The sequence below is a fragment of the Suncus etruscus genome, chromosome 14, assembly GCF_024139225.1.
Source record: "Suncus etruscus isolate mSunEtr1 chromosome 14, mSunEtr1.pri.cur, whole genome shotgun sequence".
Classification (NCBI taxonomy): Eukaryota; Metazoa; Chordata; class Mammalia; order Eulipotyphla; family Soricidae; genus Suncus; species Suncus etruscus.
In genome coordinates this window covers 18,103,246-18,119,209 of record NC_064861.1, presented here as the reverse complement: position 1 = coordinate 18,119,209, position 15,964 = coordinate 18,103,246, and the positions used below count along the sequence as shown (strand labels likewise).

The 15,964-nt window shown below is 43.2% G+C and overlaps 1 protein-coding gene across 1 annotated transcript in view; it reads left to right on the top strand.

The window, feature by feature from the left end:
- Nucleotides 1-289: 289 nt before the first annotated feature.
- PGGT1B (protein geranylgeranyltransferase type I subunit beta) overlaps nt 290-15,964 on the top strand; it is a 38,555-nt gene continuing 22,880 nt past the window's right edge. The window contains exons 1-2 of the mRNA XM_049786936.1: nt 290-429; nt 5,891-6,009. Of these exons, the coding sequence (XP_049642893.1) occupies nt 290-429; nt 5,891-6,009 (259 nt within the window). The remainder of the gene's footprint in view (nt 430-5,890; nt 6,010-15,964) is intronic.

Below are 15,964 nucleotides of genomic sequence, written 5' to 3'. Positions count from 1 at the left end.
AGCCGCTGGCCCTGCACGTGCAAATATCTGACACTTCTAAGTCCACGGTGACCCTGCACTCGCCGATAAGCGCGGGAGGGAGGGATGTGGAGGGATGCGGAGGGATGCGCAGACATGCGCAGACCGCACCAGACGCGGCTCGGCCGGCTTCCGAGCAGCAGAGGACGCGAGCGGCCTCGGGAGGGGGCGTGGCCGTAGACTCCCGCAGCTGGCTGCAGCTGGGCGCTCGGGGTCCCGCCCCCGCGCGCAACTGCTTCCGGGTCGCGGCCGCCGCCGCTTCCGGAGCACCATGGCGGCCACCGAGGACGAGCCGTCGGCCGGGGCGGGCGAGGGCGAGCGGCTGGATTTCCTGCGGGACCGGCACGTGCGCTTCTTCCAGCGCTGCCTGCAGGTCCTGCCGGAGCGCTACTCCTCGCTGGAGACCAGCAGGTGAGCGACTAGTCGCGGGGTCCGAGCCCGGGGGTGGGGGGAGGAAGCGCGCGCTCGGAGCCTCCCTCCCGGCTCCCTGGGCCGAGCCGCCGCCCTCCCGGTCCGCCCGCGCCTCCCGGGGCCCCGGCGCGGCGGGGAGAGCGTGCTGGAGTGCATGCACCTGCACTTGCAGTCTGCAGTGGCAGGTGGAGTCTTCTGCTGTGCAGTGGCCTCGGGCTAATTTCAGAGGCCCTGGTGCTTATCCCAGAGTCTGGAGAGAGCCCTTCCCCAATCAACCCTGAAACGATCTCTTGGCTCCGTCTGACCTACTGGCAGAATCTCTTCTCGCCGTTTACTCCGTAACACCGCGAGCGTGCTTCTCACATCTGGCCATTCCATTGGGAATGAATGAAAATGAAATCCAACGGAACTTTATACATGGATCGTTCTCCGGGTGTGTCATTCATCGTTCAGTCTTTGGCTTTCACCTTTTGCTTCTATTTATTTCTTTTTGATTAGTACTGATATTTTTTTTAGCATTTAAGTGTATTTCATTAAGATTTTTGTTTCATGTTGATTTCTGCAAAACGACAGTTGCAAGTTCACTCAAGTGGCATTAAAGCTTAGATGGTGGGATCGAGAGCGTGTACTCCGTCTCAGACGCTTGCCTTGCACGAGGCCAACTCGGATTCAGTCCCCTGTGCCCCCATATGGTACCTCATCATCACCAGGAATAATTTCTAAGTGAGCCAGAAATTAGGTCTGAGCACCACTGAGTGTCCCCCCAAAACAAATAAAAAGCTCGAATTGTGAGCCTTGTCAGTTAACTTTTTGTTTTGTTCTCTTAACAATATTTAATGAATAGAGACTTTTTGGGTGGGGAATTAAGAGATATTGTTAGTATTATATTTGAGTAATGAAAATTAGATACTTATATTGAGAAAAAATATTATCTATTTTCTGTTTCTATAGGTCATCTGTTTTAGAAGGGCTCAATAATTAGTTTTTGTTTTAGAAGACATTCAGCCTTGGGGCCAGAGCAGTGGCACATGCAATAGGGTGTTTACTAACCTAGGACTGACGTTGGTTCTATCCCCTGGCATCCCATATGGTCCCCCAAACCAGGAGCGATTTCTGACCGTATAGCCAGGAGTAACCCCTGAGCGTCACCGGGTGTGGTCCAAAGACCAAAACAAAAAATAAATTCAGTCTTTCTGATTTTTCCATTTTTATATCTTTTTCTGTTCCCTGTGTATCTTTTCTTTCCCGTATTAGTCTAAGCTGTATGTTCCTCCCAGTATGATGCTGAGTGGAGAATATTCAGTCAGTGGCATTGGGGTACTCATAAAAATACAAATACCTGGGCTGTCCCCCAGGTCTGCTGCTCTAGTTTCTCTGTGGGATTGGGAGTTAGACCGGTTTCAGATTGCCCAATAGGAGAAGCAGAAATGCAAGCTGAAGGTGACAACAGCACTTTCTGGGGCTTGTGAACACCCCAGGGACCCAGAGAGGTGTTTAGCCATAGATCCTAGTAATGTAGTTTTGAACACAGTGGATTCTCAGGTCTTGGCAGTTGCTTATTTCAGTTTGTACAATATCTGTGGCCTCATTTAAGTGCATTCTAGAAGAACCTAAGTAACTCAAAGAGAGAGGTCTCAAGGAAAACTTTCTGGAAGAAGTAACCTAGGGTCTGAATATTAAAGCATGTGTTCAGTTTTATTTAGGTTGTTTTGTGTGGGCAGATATGCTTATGGTTTACACCTGACTCTGTGCTCAGGGATCACTCCTGGGTAGGCCGAGTGGGACCATGTGTGGTATCTGGGATTGAATTTAGGCCAGCCATTTGCAAAGCAAACTTCCTACCTGCTGTGCTTTATATCTTTCTGGACCAGGTTATTAATTATTTAGAGTGGTATAAAGCAAGGAAGACACAGCTTATTTAGCTGTTTGTTTTTTGTATTTTTTTTAGGCTGACTGAGTTTAGGTCTCAGGGAAGGAACAAATGAAGTGAAAAGTAATGTCCCTTATTCATATACCTGTTTTTAGGGGCACATGTCAAGAATGTCTTATAGATACCTATATATAAGGAGGTGATTTCAGCAGTCTGTGCCCTACTTCTGAGACATCTGGGCACCTTATAGCTCTCTATGATTTCTTTCAGAGGCTTGTAGACAAAATTTTTTTGTATTTTATAGGGTGGAGGCTTTTCCACTAAGAACATAAGATGTTCTTTCAATTTAAAACATGGCTTAAAACTCTTTAGCTGTGTTTTTCCCATTTTCCTACTAGTAGAACAATCTTTGCTTTTCTTCAGTTTAAGACCTTCATGTTCTCTCTCCACTTGTATCTCTGTCTTCCTTTGGCTTTTCCCTATAATAGAGCCTTACAGCAAAACTGAAAATTCTGAGCTTTCAGAAGGTTTGAATTCCTGTCTATTGCAGGTCTATGTTAGTTAACTCAGGAAATCCTGGAGTGCTGTATTCTTTGGCCTCTTGAAGCATTTAGTAACAATAGCAGTTTAGTTCCCAGCCCCCTCCCCCCCCCCCAAACTTGGTTGATTTTAGGTAGTTTTCCCCATTCTGAAGTATTTTATTTGCATAAAGGTGGTACCTTGCAGGATTGTAATGTGTTTGTGCTTTGTGAAATGAGTCTTTCTCTGGTCTCTTCAAATCTGGGAAAACAGTAACAGTTGCTCCCATTTCTTTAGTGCTTGGTTATAGAAAGATAAGCACAGTGACTGTGTTGTAATAGTAAGTTGCTTATAGGTAAGGTAGCTGATTTTGAAATATTTAAGCAAGATGAGATTACCTGTCTTTATGACTTAACAGTTAAAATTGGTCAACCTGATGCAGAATCTGAATTTAAGAATCATAAAAATAGGGTCCGCTGCCCATAATTTAATACTGATTTTATCTAGATAAATCACCTCTATAATTTAGGTGGATTGCAATGGGCAGTTAGAACTAAATTTAAATAATATGAGAAATGCATTTTTTAAAAAAATTTTTGGGTCACATCCAGTGATGCTCAGGGGTTACTCCTGGCTATGTGTTCAGAAATCGCTTTTGGCTTGGGGAATCATATGGGATGTCAGGGGATTGAACCGTGGTCCATCCTGGATCAGCTGTGTACAAGGCAAATGCCCTACCACAGCACCATCACTCTGGCCCCAGAAATGCAATTTTTTAAGTGATAACATTTGTGAATAAAAATAATTTATATTATTATAAAAATAAAATGGGGACCGGAGAGATAGCACAGAGGTAGGGCTTTTGCCTTGCATGCAGTAGGACGGTGGTTCGAGTCCCAGCATCCCATGTGGTCCCCCGAGCCTGCCAGGAGCGATTTCTGAGTGTAGGTAGAGCCAGGATTAACCCCTGAGCGCTGCCGGGTGTGCCCCCAAAAATGGGAAAAGGGGCCCGGAGAGATAGCACAGCGGCGTTTGCCTTGCAAGCAGCCGATTCAGGACCAAAGGTGGTTGGTTCCCATATGGTCCCTCGTGCCTGCCAGGAGCTATTTCTGAGCACACAGCCAGGAGTAACCCTTGAGCACCGCCGGGTGTGGCCCAAAAACAAAAAAACAAACAAAAAAAAAAAGGGAAAAGATTTTAAAATTCTTTATAAATATTCTAACATTCATGAAGAATTAAGTACTAGATAAAAATTAATGATTGTGATTTTTAAAAATAATTTTATTGGATCAAAGTGAATTAAAAAGCTTTCACAGTAATATTTAAGGTACATAGTGACAGTGAATTCGTGTCATTTCCACCACCATTGTTGTCCTCCCTCCACCCCGTTCCCAGCATGCATCCCATAACTCCCCCCTTTGCCCCATGGACTGCTAGTGTAACAGTTCCCCTTTGTGTATAGCTAGTTATAGATTGGGTATTGATTTTGTTGACGTTGACTTTGGGTTTGGTTTTAAGTCTGATCATTTTTATTTTCACTCAATGTTCATATGACTGGTTGCTCCTGGTACCATCCCTTTCTTTCCCCTCAGTTTTATGAGGGATAACAAGATGATTCAAGTTCTGTGGTTCTGTTGGAAAAAGAAAAGAAGAAAAGAAAAGAAAAAAGAAAAAAGCTGGGAAGAGTCTGTCTAGTGGTTATAAATATGAATTTAAAAGAAAAAGGCTCTACCAAAAAAAGGCAAAAAAACAAGAAATGACAAAATAAAAATACAGCAGAAAAAATTAACAACCACAGGGAAGAAAGGGAGGGAGGGAGAGAAAAAGAGAGAGGAAGGGAGGGAAGGAGGGAGAAAGGAAGGAAGGAAGGGAGGGAGGGAAGGGAGGGAGGGAGGGAGGGAGGGAGGGAAGGAAGGAAGGAAGGAAGGAAGGAAGGAAGGAAGGAAGGAAGGAAGGAAGGAAGGAAGGAAGGAAGGAAGGAAAAACAAGGAGGGCTGGTATGACAAGGCTTTGTGGGTTTGTTATGTGTGTATGTGTTTTGTAAAGGCACATTAAGTATTAGGGAAATTAGAAAGGGAATTCTCTTGGCCTGATACAGGATTTCTCTTGTAACAAAATGTTATTCTAAAATTCATGAAGAATTAAGCTCTAGATAAAAAGTTAATGATGAGCGGGCCCGGAGAGATAGCACAGCGGTGTTTGCCTTGCAAGCAGCCGATCCAGGACCAAAGGTGGTTGGTTCGAATCCCGGTGTCCCATATGGTCCCCCGTGCCTGCCAGGAGCTATTTCTGAGCACACAGCCAGGAGTAATCCCTGAGCACTGCCGGGTGTGGCCCAAACCAAAAAAAAAAAAAAAAAAAGTTAATGATGAGGAGTGATATTACAGTGGTAGGGTGTTTGCCTTGCATGCAGCCGACTCAGGATGGACGGTGGTTTGAATCCCAGCATCCCATATGGTGCCCCTGAGACTGCCAGGAGCGACTTCTGAGCACAGAGCCAGGAATAATCCCTGAGCACTGCCGGGTGTGACCCACCCCCTCAAAAAGATTAATGATAGGGATTTAAAAAAAAATATTTCCCAGCTTTTGACTTTGTTCATATTGATTAGATATACATAATTTTTTGGCCACACCCAGTGATGCTCAGGGGTTACTCCTAGCTCTGTGCTCAGAAATCACTCTTGCCAGACTTGGTGACCATAGGGGATTCTAGGGATTGAACCCGGCTGACCGCATGCAAGGCAAATGCCCTACCCACTGTGCTAACTCTCTGACCCCCATAATTCTCTGAAAGTCAACTTTTACCCTTCAGATTGCTGATTCACAGATTTCATTAAATCCATGTATAGATCAGATGAGTAGGATTGCTTTCTTTATTCCAAAATTTCCCTTATTTTAAAATTGAAGCAAAGGTTTATTATTATTAAATTATAAAAATTGTAGGTTTTTTCCTGTAAGATGGGACTCTTTTAGTGATTTTTAAATTGGAATGGGTTTATTATTTTCCTGAAATTTATTTTCCTGAAAAGATCCCAGTGGTTAAAATAGAAGTTTACTTTCTTTTTCTTTTAGGTTGACAATTGCCTTTTTTGCGCTCTCCGGGCTGGATATGTTGGATTCCTTAGATGTGGTGAACAAAGATGATATAATAGAATGGATTTACTCCCTGCAGGTCCTTCCCACAGAAGACAGTGAGTGAGTTTTTAGCATTTTTTTTTTTTTGATTATGACTCGATGTGCCTGGATTAACATGTGCTCCATTAGCAAATCTTGTTTATCCATAGACTTAACATGCTTTAATCGGTGTCTTCCTTGTAGTGCATGTCTCCTGTTTCTTTCACTTAGCATGTGTAATCATCCCTCTCCTGAGAGAACAATTTAGTGGTGTGTGGGACAAACTAGAGGCTCAGTTTGAGAGCATTATGCTGTGCTGTGCCCCTCCATCTCAGTTATTTGTTGGTGATGTATACTCCATGTTTATATGAGATTCATCTTGGCACATTCACTCTTATATTTCATTCTTAATCATTCCATTTGTCTCTCTGAAAATCAAGGAGGTTCCTCTCAACTACTGTTCTCTCTATTACATTATTAGCATTTCTTTCCTTTTGTGTAGGGAAGGACCTAGGTGAGTTTAGATGCACCCTAGGGCCCCCCCTGGCAAGGCAAGCCCTCTACTGCTGAGCTAATCTCCCAGGCTTGCTCATTAGTATTTCTTTTTTGCTCTTTTCCTTTTTTCTTTTCTGTGCCAAAGATACGCTGAGCTAGCTCTCTAGCCCCTCATTAGCATTTCTGTAATTTTTTAAATGATCTTAATTACACTATAGTTCTTGAAACTACATTTTCACCAATTAGACAAATTTTCAAATTCACGAATTACCTATTGATCTAAAATATGCACACATTTTCTAAATTGTGTTGTTTACTCTAATAAGTGTTCATGCATAAATATCAATTGGAGAAGCACGTGTTAGGAATCTTAACCTGAGAAAATTCAATCAGTTAAGCTTCAAGAAAAAATCATACCATCTTGTTTCATTTTGGAGCTGTATGCTGTGAGGCTATTCTCAGCTCTGTGCTTGAAGGTTGATGCTCTCGGGTGCTTAGGGAGCTTGCAGGGCCTGCTGGGAATTGAACCTGGGCTTCCTGCAGGCCAGTCTGCATCCAGCCCTTGGTGCTCTTTCTGACCTGCAGTCAGAATTTTCATCAGTGGTCACCATTAAGAGTCAGCATATAGGGCTGGGGAGCTATAGCACAGTGGGTAGGGCATATGCTTTGCGTACGGCCAACCAAGTTCGCTCCCCAGTATTCCCATATGGCCCCCAAGTCTGCCAAAAGTAATTTCTGAGCACAGAGCCAGAAGTAACCCCGAGTGTTACTGGGTGCAACCCCAAACCAAAACAAAAAGTCAGCATTTATAAATTAACCATGTGATTCATTTTTGGGGTAGTCATGACTTTTCTGATGAACTTGGGGAAAATAGTCAGCTAAAGCTTTGTTCAGAAAGGAAAGAAAAAGGAAGGGAAGAAAAGTGAAATAGTGAAACTGTGACTATTATAAGAAAACCCAGGTAGTAAAGGTATTGAGGTAGATTTGTAAATGTGTTGGCATGAACAAAAGTGAAGTGTTGCTCATTGTACACAAGTCATTGAGAGGTGGCGATACAGAAGAATAAGGCTTAGATAGATTCAACCAACTGGGATCTTTATTGGGACATGGAGGGGCGCTCCCAGGTGAGGTCTGACAGTCTGCAGAGGCTGCCAGAGTCGAACCTGCCTGCAGCCTGCAGCAGGATTCTCTAGTTCTTATCTGGCAGGAAAGGGTGCAGGAAGAAGTATGTGCTGATGTGTCTTTTGTCAGCTTATAAAGTTCTCATCTCCCCTCCAAGCAGGTCAGGTGGGTTTTTGTGGCTGTTCTGATCACTCATGGTGGGGGCCAGCATCCTCTTACTCCGTGCAGTGTGTCCTTGTGATTTATGATATGAGCTATTATCCAATGTATTCAGGTCTAGATGACCCTTCTTATGGTGGGGATGGGGATTTTTTTTTTAACTTCAACAAGCCTTACTTTAATAAATAAAGACCATCCACCAACAGAGGCCTAGCAGAGAGGTGTGTGGGCGAAGAACCTGCTTTACATGCTGGAATCCGAGGTTTGAACCACAGCACAGCCAGAAAAAGCCGCTGAGCAACAAACTGATAATAGCCTTGGGGCACCATTGGGGTAGTCCACAAAGCAAAGGAAAGCCAATATGCACTCAATAAAATGTGCTCATAGTCTGAATATTATTGCATAGCAGTGATGGCTAACCTTTTTGAGCCCGAGTGCTCAAACTGCCGCACAATGCCCGGTCCTCCCATTGGCCAGTCTGGCTCTGTTGCCAGGTGAGCTGCAAATCATATCTTAATTGCGCACCTTCCTGCATGCCAGCTGCAAGGCCTTCTCGTGCCACCGCTGCCACGTGTGCCATAGTCTCGCCATCGAGGCCATAGGGAAAGCTTTGCAAGGAAACGTAGACACTGTTTGCAAAGAAAGAAGTAAGTAGTAATACAGGGGTTAGCAGGGCCAAATTCTTTCATTTTATTCCAAAGGGCATTGTTTGAATGTATATTGTACATGTTTGTGTATTTAGGAATTCACGTGGGGAGGGAGGGGACTCCAAAACTTAAGATCAGTCTCCTTAAAATACCAGGTCAAGAAGCTGTCTCCAAGGGCTGGTATACTAGCCTAGCCCTGAACTCATCAGCCTGATGGTGGTTCCCAGATGCTGAGGAGCTTCGAAAGAAGTAACATTAAAAACAAAACAAAACAACAACAACAAAAAAAACAAGAGGCTGGAGCGATAGAACTGTAGATTAGGGCATTTGCCCTGCACATGGTGGCCAACCCAGGTTCTATCTCTGGCATCCCATATGGGCATCCCAATATGGTGCCCTGAACATATAGCCAGCCCACCATCAGTGATTCCTTAGGTCCTGGATCGGCTGCATGCAAGGCAAACGCCACTGTGCTATCTCTCCGGCCCCAGCATCAGTGATTCCTAAGTGCAGATCCAGGAGTAATCTCTGAGTGCTTCTGGGTGTGGCCCCAAAACCAAACCAAAACTAACAAAATAATTTTTATTAAATCACTGTAAGATTAAAACTGTGAGTTAAAAAGTTGTGATGGTTGAGTTCATAGTATATTCTAACACCCATCCTTTCACTAGTGTTCTTTTCCCACCACCAATGTCCCCAGTTTCCCTCTTTTCTCTCCACCCTCTCTCCCAGTCTGCCTCTATGGCAGGTACTCCTCTTCTCTTCCTACCCTACACTTTACCTTTTAGGCACCATGGTTTGTCATTTTCTGTTATTGGATGGGTATCATGCATATTACTTTATCTGCTTTCAGTGCTCTTATCCAGAGTAGTTATTTTTAACTTATTGTCATGTGGTCCTTTCTCTGTCCTAACTGTACTCCCCCTCCACATTCCCTCTTTGTGATAAGCTTCCTTCCATGGAACAAGCCTCCTGGCTCTCATTTCTGTTGTCTGGATTTTATTCTCAGACTATGGTTGTATTTTTAATATCCTGCAAATTAGTGCAATCATTTTATGTCTCTGTCTCTTCCTCTTACTCATTTCATTCAGCATAATACTCTCCATATCCATCAATGTATAAGCATATTTTATGGCTTAATTTTGCCTCACAGCTGCATAGTATTCCATGTGTAGTTGTACCATAGTTTCTTTATTTGATCCAATTCTATGATTCTTGGATTGTTTCCAGATTCTAGCTATTGTGAATAAGAGCTGTGATAAACATTGGAGTATAGATGCCTTTTCTGAACTTACAATAATTAAAAAAAAACAAACTACAAAACACTCAACTTGTCAGTGGAATGATAGCACAGTGGGAGGGCAATACCTTGCAGCCAACATGGGACAGGCCTGGGTTTCATCCTTGGTATCCCATATGGTCCCCCGAGCCTTCCAGGATCAATTTCTGAGCCAGGTGTGGCCCCAAAACCAAAAACAAACAAAACAAAACAAAAAACTCGGTGCCGGAGCAATAGCACAGCCGTAGGGCATTTTCTTTGCATGTGGCTGACTTATGATGGCACTGAGTTTGACCCCTGGCATCCCATATGGTCCCCCAAAGCCAAGGGCAATTTCTGAGTGCATAGCCAGGAGTAGCCCCTGAGCGTCATCAGGTGTGGCCCCCCAAAAAACAAAAACCAAACAAATAAAAAAAAACCTTAATTTGTGAAACCTTGCATACATATTGATATTTGCTAATAGCGGAGATAATAAAAGATGTGATTTATTATGTCACCATTTTCAGAGCTCTATCAAAATCATCATCAAAATCTAATAATCCTAATCTGCTCTCCCCAGTAGAGGAAAGGGAGGGGCAGCATGAAGAAGAGTCTCTCAGGAAACTGGAGCAGCTGTGGCTGAGTTGAGACAGGTGGAAGGGCGGCTGCTAGCTTCTTGTCCCTGGGCTGTTGAAGTGAGGGGTCTCTCTGATCCCTTGTGGTTTTTGAGCACACAGTGCTTCCTCCGGGGAGGAAACCTGGCCTTGAACTCCAGGCTCTAAAAACCAGAATGAAAGTCTGGTCATTGATGTGTGCTCAGACTATTGGATGTTGGAGCTCGCCTTTCTCCTCAGCCTTAGTCAGGGTACTCCCCATTGATCATGGACACAACCCGAGATTTCTGAAGCTGGAAGAGAGCAAAGAGAATTGTAATTTGTCATTTGTTCATGGTACCATAACTTATTAATGCTAGAGGTAAAATTACAAAAAGAAGTGTTTTTTTTTAATTTCCTAGTTCTAAAGGTATTTTTACTGAGTATTTCTGGTAGTGATTCATTGCAATAAGTCTTAAATTATTCATATTCCTTGTCTGAGTTCTATTTGCTTATTGCAAAAACCTAATTTTTTGTTTGTTTTGTTTCTCGTTTACATCTTTTGGTGCTGAGAGTTTATTCCTGGCTCTCTCTCAGGATCCCTCTCAGCAGGTCTGACGACCATTTGGGGTTTTGTGTTTGAACCCAGGTCAGTCAATTGCAAGGCAAGTGCCTTACTCATTCACTGTATTAGTATTGCAGTCCTCAAAACCTAATTTTTTTCTTTTTTTACTTTTTTTTTGTTTGTTTTGTTTTTGGGCCACACCTGGTTACGCTCAGGAGTTACTCCTGGCTATGCGCTCAGAAATTAGTCCTGGCTTCGGGGACCATATGGACACTGGGGATCAAACCGAGGTCCATCCTGGTTCAGCCACGTGCAAGGCAAACGCCCTACCACAGCGCTATCGCTTCATCCCTTCAAAACCTAATTTTTAAAATGGAAATTAGAAAGTAAAAATTGGGACTAGAATCTGGAGAGATTGAAAACTCAAAACTTTACATTATACATATTTATAACTATTGGTGGCTTAGTTTTTTAAAGAATATCTAAATGCTCAGTCTTTTAAAATGAGATAACACCCAGTCATATGGGAGTGGTCCCCTTTTTAGCTTAGTTTCTGTCTTTTCTGTGTAGACACACACATAGAGGTTTATCCTTTGTAGTTGCTGATTACACATATTCATTTAAATGTACCTTTTATTCACACCCCTCCACCTGTTCTTTACATGTCAACACACAACACATGTTACATCCTAAAACATAGTCCCATTTTGCTATGTCTCCTTTTTATTCTCTTTTTTTTTTTTTTTTTTTGTCTTTGTTTCTGGGCCACACCCGGCATTGCTCAGGGGTTACTCCTGGCTGTCTGCTCAGAAATAGCTCCTGGCAGGCACGGGGGACCATATGGGACACCGGGATTTGAACCAACCACCTTTGGTCCTGGATCGGCTGCTTGCAAGCAAACGCCGCTGTGCTATCTCTCCGGGCCCTCCTTTTTATTCTCATCTGCCCAGTTTCACATTCTGAAGCGATGGATTTTTAAGATATATTGTTTCTAAACGGTTTCCTTGTTATAAAACAGATTAGTTTGACTTTATGGATATAGAATGCTGGAAGATACAATCCATCCCCTTATCTGTGGCTTTTGGGTTTGACTCAGTCAAGGCTTTTTTTTTATTGGTGATTTTTTTTTTTCAGGTGAAAAGGTATCAGTTTGTTTTTTTTTTTTTTCTTGTTACACCCGGCAGCGCTCGGGGGTTACTTCTGCCTCTACACTCAGAAATCACTCCTGGCAGGCTCGGGCGACCATATGGGATGCCGGGATTCCAACCACTGTCCTTCTGTATTGCAAGGCAAACACCTTACCTCCAAGCTATCTCTCCGGGCCCCCAGTTTTTGTTTTTTTTTTCAATCAATTGAAATCAATTGGTTTTATGGCCCTGCCTGATCACATTTTGCTTTGCTGTTGCTGAATAGAGCCACTAGATGGTGCTGTTTAATAACCTCCAAGGAAGTTTCAACTGAACCCCCGTCATGCATCCTGTTATAAATTGATAATGATTTGCATGGTTATGTCTTATCATGAATAGGTTAGCTTACAGAATTTTAAACCTCAGAAGAACTTGAAAGAACTTGAAGGTACGGCCGTGTGTGTGTGTGTGTGTGTGTGTGTGTGTGTGTGTGTGTGTTATGTTATGTCTTTATCATGAATAGGTTAGCTTACAAAATTTTAAACCTCAGAAGAACCTGAAGGTACGGCCGTGTGTGTCTGTGTGTGTGTGTGTGTGTGTGTCTGTGTGTGTCTGTGTGTGTGTGTGTGTCTGTGTATCCAGTAGTGCTGGGCCATTGACTAGTGACTATTTTCAGATAGCCATGGGTAAGCTCCTTTTGAAAAAAAAACAAAAGAAAATGGATTTTTACTCCTAACTTTTTGAAAATAAATTGCAACAATGATTAATTTTATATTTTACCATTGATATAAGAGGCTTAATTTATTTATTTATTACATGGGCGCATGTAAAGCAAGCACCTTACCTCCTGTACTATCTCTGCAGCCTATATTAGTGGGTTTTAGTTTTTTTGGTTTTTTTGTTTGTTTGTTTGTTTGCTTGTTTATTTTTGGGCCACACCTGGCATTGCTCAGGGGTTACTCCTGGCTATCTGCTCAGAAATAGCCCTTGGCAGGCACAGGGGACCATATGGGACACCGGGATTCGAACCAACCACCTTTGGTCCTGGATCGACTGCTTGCAAGGCAAACACCGCTATTCTATCTCTCCAGGCCCCGTATTAGTGGGTTTTAAATAATTATGATTCCCCTTCCATAAAAGTGTTGTAAACCACAGTGCCTAAAAAGAAAAAAGGGGGAACACGTGCGCGTGAGAGAGAGAGAGAGAGAGAGAGAGAGAGAGAGAGAGAGAGAGAGAGAGAGAGAGAGAGAGAGAGAAGGAAGGAAAAGAAAAAAGAAAAATGTCTTTCATAGATATTTTAGCCTTGATGTTTGCCATTGAGGCAAAAGGGAGGGGGAGTAGCAGGAGAGAAACTGGGGACATTCATTGCTGAGGGAAATTGTGCACTGGTGAAGGACTTGGTGTTAGAACATTGTATAACTGAAATTCAGTCATGAACAACATTGTAATGTATCTCACAGGTGATTCAATGAAAAAAATTTTAATTATATATTGAATGAATGTGTTCAAAAAACAAAGACAAGTTACCATTTATTGAGCCTTTGTCCCTGTGCTCATCATGATTTTTACATGATGCTCCACATGGGTTTTAATCCCTAACAAGGCTCCTGTAAGATAATGTCTGAATATATTATATTACTATTTGTAGTGTGGAAAGACCATAAATCAGAGAGGGTTGTTATTTGCTCAAAGCACAGGTTCTTGAATTTAATTCCTGCTAGCAGTTTTTGAGCCTCAGCATTTTTGAACCCTTTCAGAAAAGTCACTAATTTTAATAAACACAGAACATCACTCATTTACTTCTAAGGAAATGCTTCATTAAGTAATGGAGATTTATTAAATTCCTTACTAACTGCCAGCCCTTATGGAAAGCAGCTGATAGAATGATCTTGACTTCGCAAAAGAACAGAACAAATATTTCTCTACATAAATAAAACCTCAGTTCTGAAAGATGATTTCAGAACTTTATTTCAGAATAAAAGTGGGGGGCTGGAAAGATAGTACAATGAGTAGGGTACTTGCTGTGCATGCAGTCAACCCAGATTCTTTCCAAGCCCCACCAAGAATGGTCCCTGAGCAAGCTGTTGTTGCCCCCAAACCAAAAATAAACAAACAGAAATGGGATATATCAGGCTAGAGAGATAGCACAATTGGGAGAGTGCTTGCCTTGCATACAGTCCACCCTAATTTGATCCCTGACATCCCTTATGGTCCCTTGAGCACTGTCAGGAGTACTTTCTGAGCACGAGCCAGAAATAAGCCCTAAGCATTGTTGGGTATGCCTCCCCAAATGAGAAACCACCACCACCACCAACAAAAATGTTTGAATTGGGATAGGACCTTCATCGGTAGTTTGGAAGGATGACCTTTCCAAAGGTAATTCTGGGTTGGCAAGACAGTCCCGAAATTAAGGCCTTTGCCTTGCAGCCTGCTAATCTTCATTTTGAATCCCTACTACCTCATTAGTCCCTTGAATATTGCTAGATGTGGCCCCAAACTCTTCTGACCTGCCCCCTCTCCCTCATAAGGAGAGAGACACACGCTGAAGAAACCAGAGAAACTAGGGAATCCAAGCGTGAGAATGATGGCACCATTGCTTGCTCTAACATTTAAGGGCTGATGCCACCTCAGCCCCCCAAACCACCCCAAATGGAGGCCTGAGTTTCAGAATAAAAGGAACTTGACTCTTCACAGTGTGAATGGACTCGGAAGTAGATCAGAGGAGATAGTCTTTTCAAAGCCTTGATGTTTTAGCCTGGCAAGATTTGCCTGGGACTTTTGACTTTACAGAACTGCGGAGTACAGATGAGCTGCTTATTTGTACAATTGGTTATGGCAGTAAGGAGTGAAAGGAGGACACAGCTTACCCAGGCTCATCTCTCCCACACAGCCTTTTATTCCCTGCAGTCTCAGAGGATAAATGCTGACCTTTGCTTCATTACTGACATAGTGTCCATGGATTATCCATTCCCACTTGCCCTCTTAACTCAACCACATACATTTCTCTGGGCTGGTATATAGTCTTACCTAATTATAGCTCTAATCATAGTGATGTTTCTCTAAGTGGATTCTCTCTACTCTTAACAATTTTGGGGTATTGATAATATAGTATTGATTAGAGCCACCCCCAAAATAGGAGGTCCTCAGATCTCCCCATTGTTCTACCCTCCTAACACTCCCTCCCCCAGCCTTAGTCTACTACAGTGCTTCTCAATTCTTTTCTGTCATTTCCCCCTAGGAAGAAGAAAGTATTTTTGCGCCCCCTCCACGCGACTGTAAATAGTATCTTTATTAAAAAAAAACTTTAATCTGCAAAACAAAAATATATAAAATAATTTGAGCTGAATTTTTAATCAGAGATGATGTCTGGATCAATGGTTACAATGAGCACATTTTGCAATGCATAGCTTTTCAAAGCAGGGTTTGAAGCAGGACACAGCAACTTTCAGCTCCAGAGACATAAACATGGGGCTTAGCTTGTTATGACAGTGTTTGCCGAAGTCAAGCACCCCCCTCGGGGCCGGGCGGTGGCGCTGGAGGTAAGGTGCCTGCCTTGCCTGCGCTAGCCTAGGACGGACCGCGGTTCGATCCCCCGGTGTCCCATATGGTCCCCCAAGAAGCCAGGAGCAACTTCTGAGCGCATAGCCAGGAGTAACCCCTGAGCGTCACAGGGTGTGGCCCAAAAACCAAAAAAAAAAAAAAAAAGCACCCCCCTCTTGACGGAGCCTCATGCTTTCCCGGATGGTGCGCCACACTATTTGAGAAGCACTGGTCTACTATATTTTGTTGTTCTGGGGTTGGTTGGGTCTGAAGTGGTACTGTTGACCCAGGGTGATTGCTGGTGTGGTTTGGGGGGTACCACGGATGCAGTGCTGCTTTGGTCTTGTGGGAAAACACTAGAGCTACTTTGACGCTGGAGGTCATCTGGTGCTGGGAATAAAGCATGGTTGAGCTATGCTGCTCTGATCCATGCCCTGTCTTCCTGTCTCCATGGCCCCTGCTCTAAGTTCCTCTGGGATTCTTGCTTATACAAATAAATAACAACATAAGATCTTTTCCACCCAGA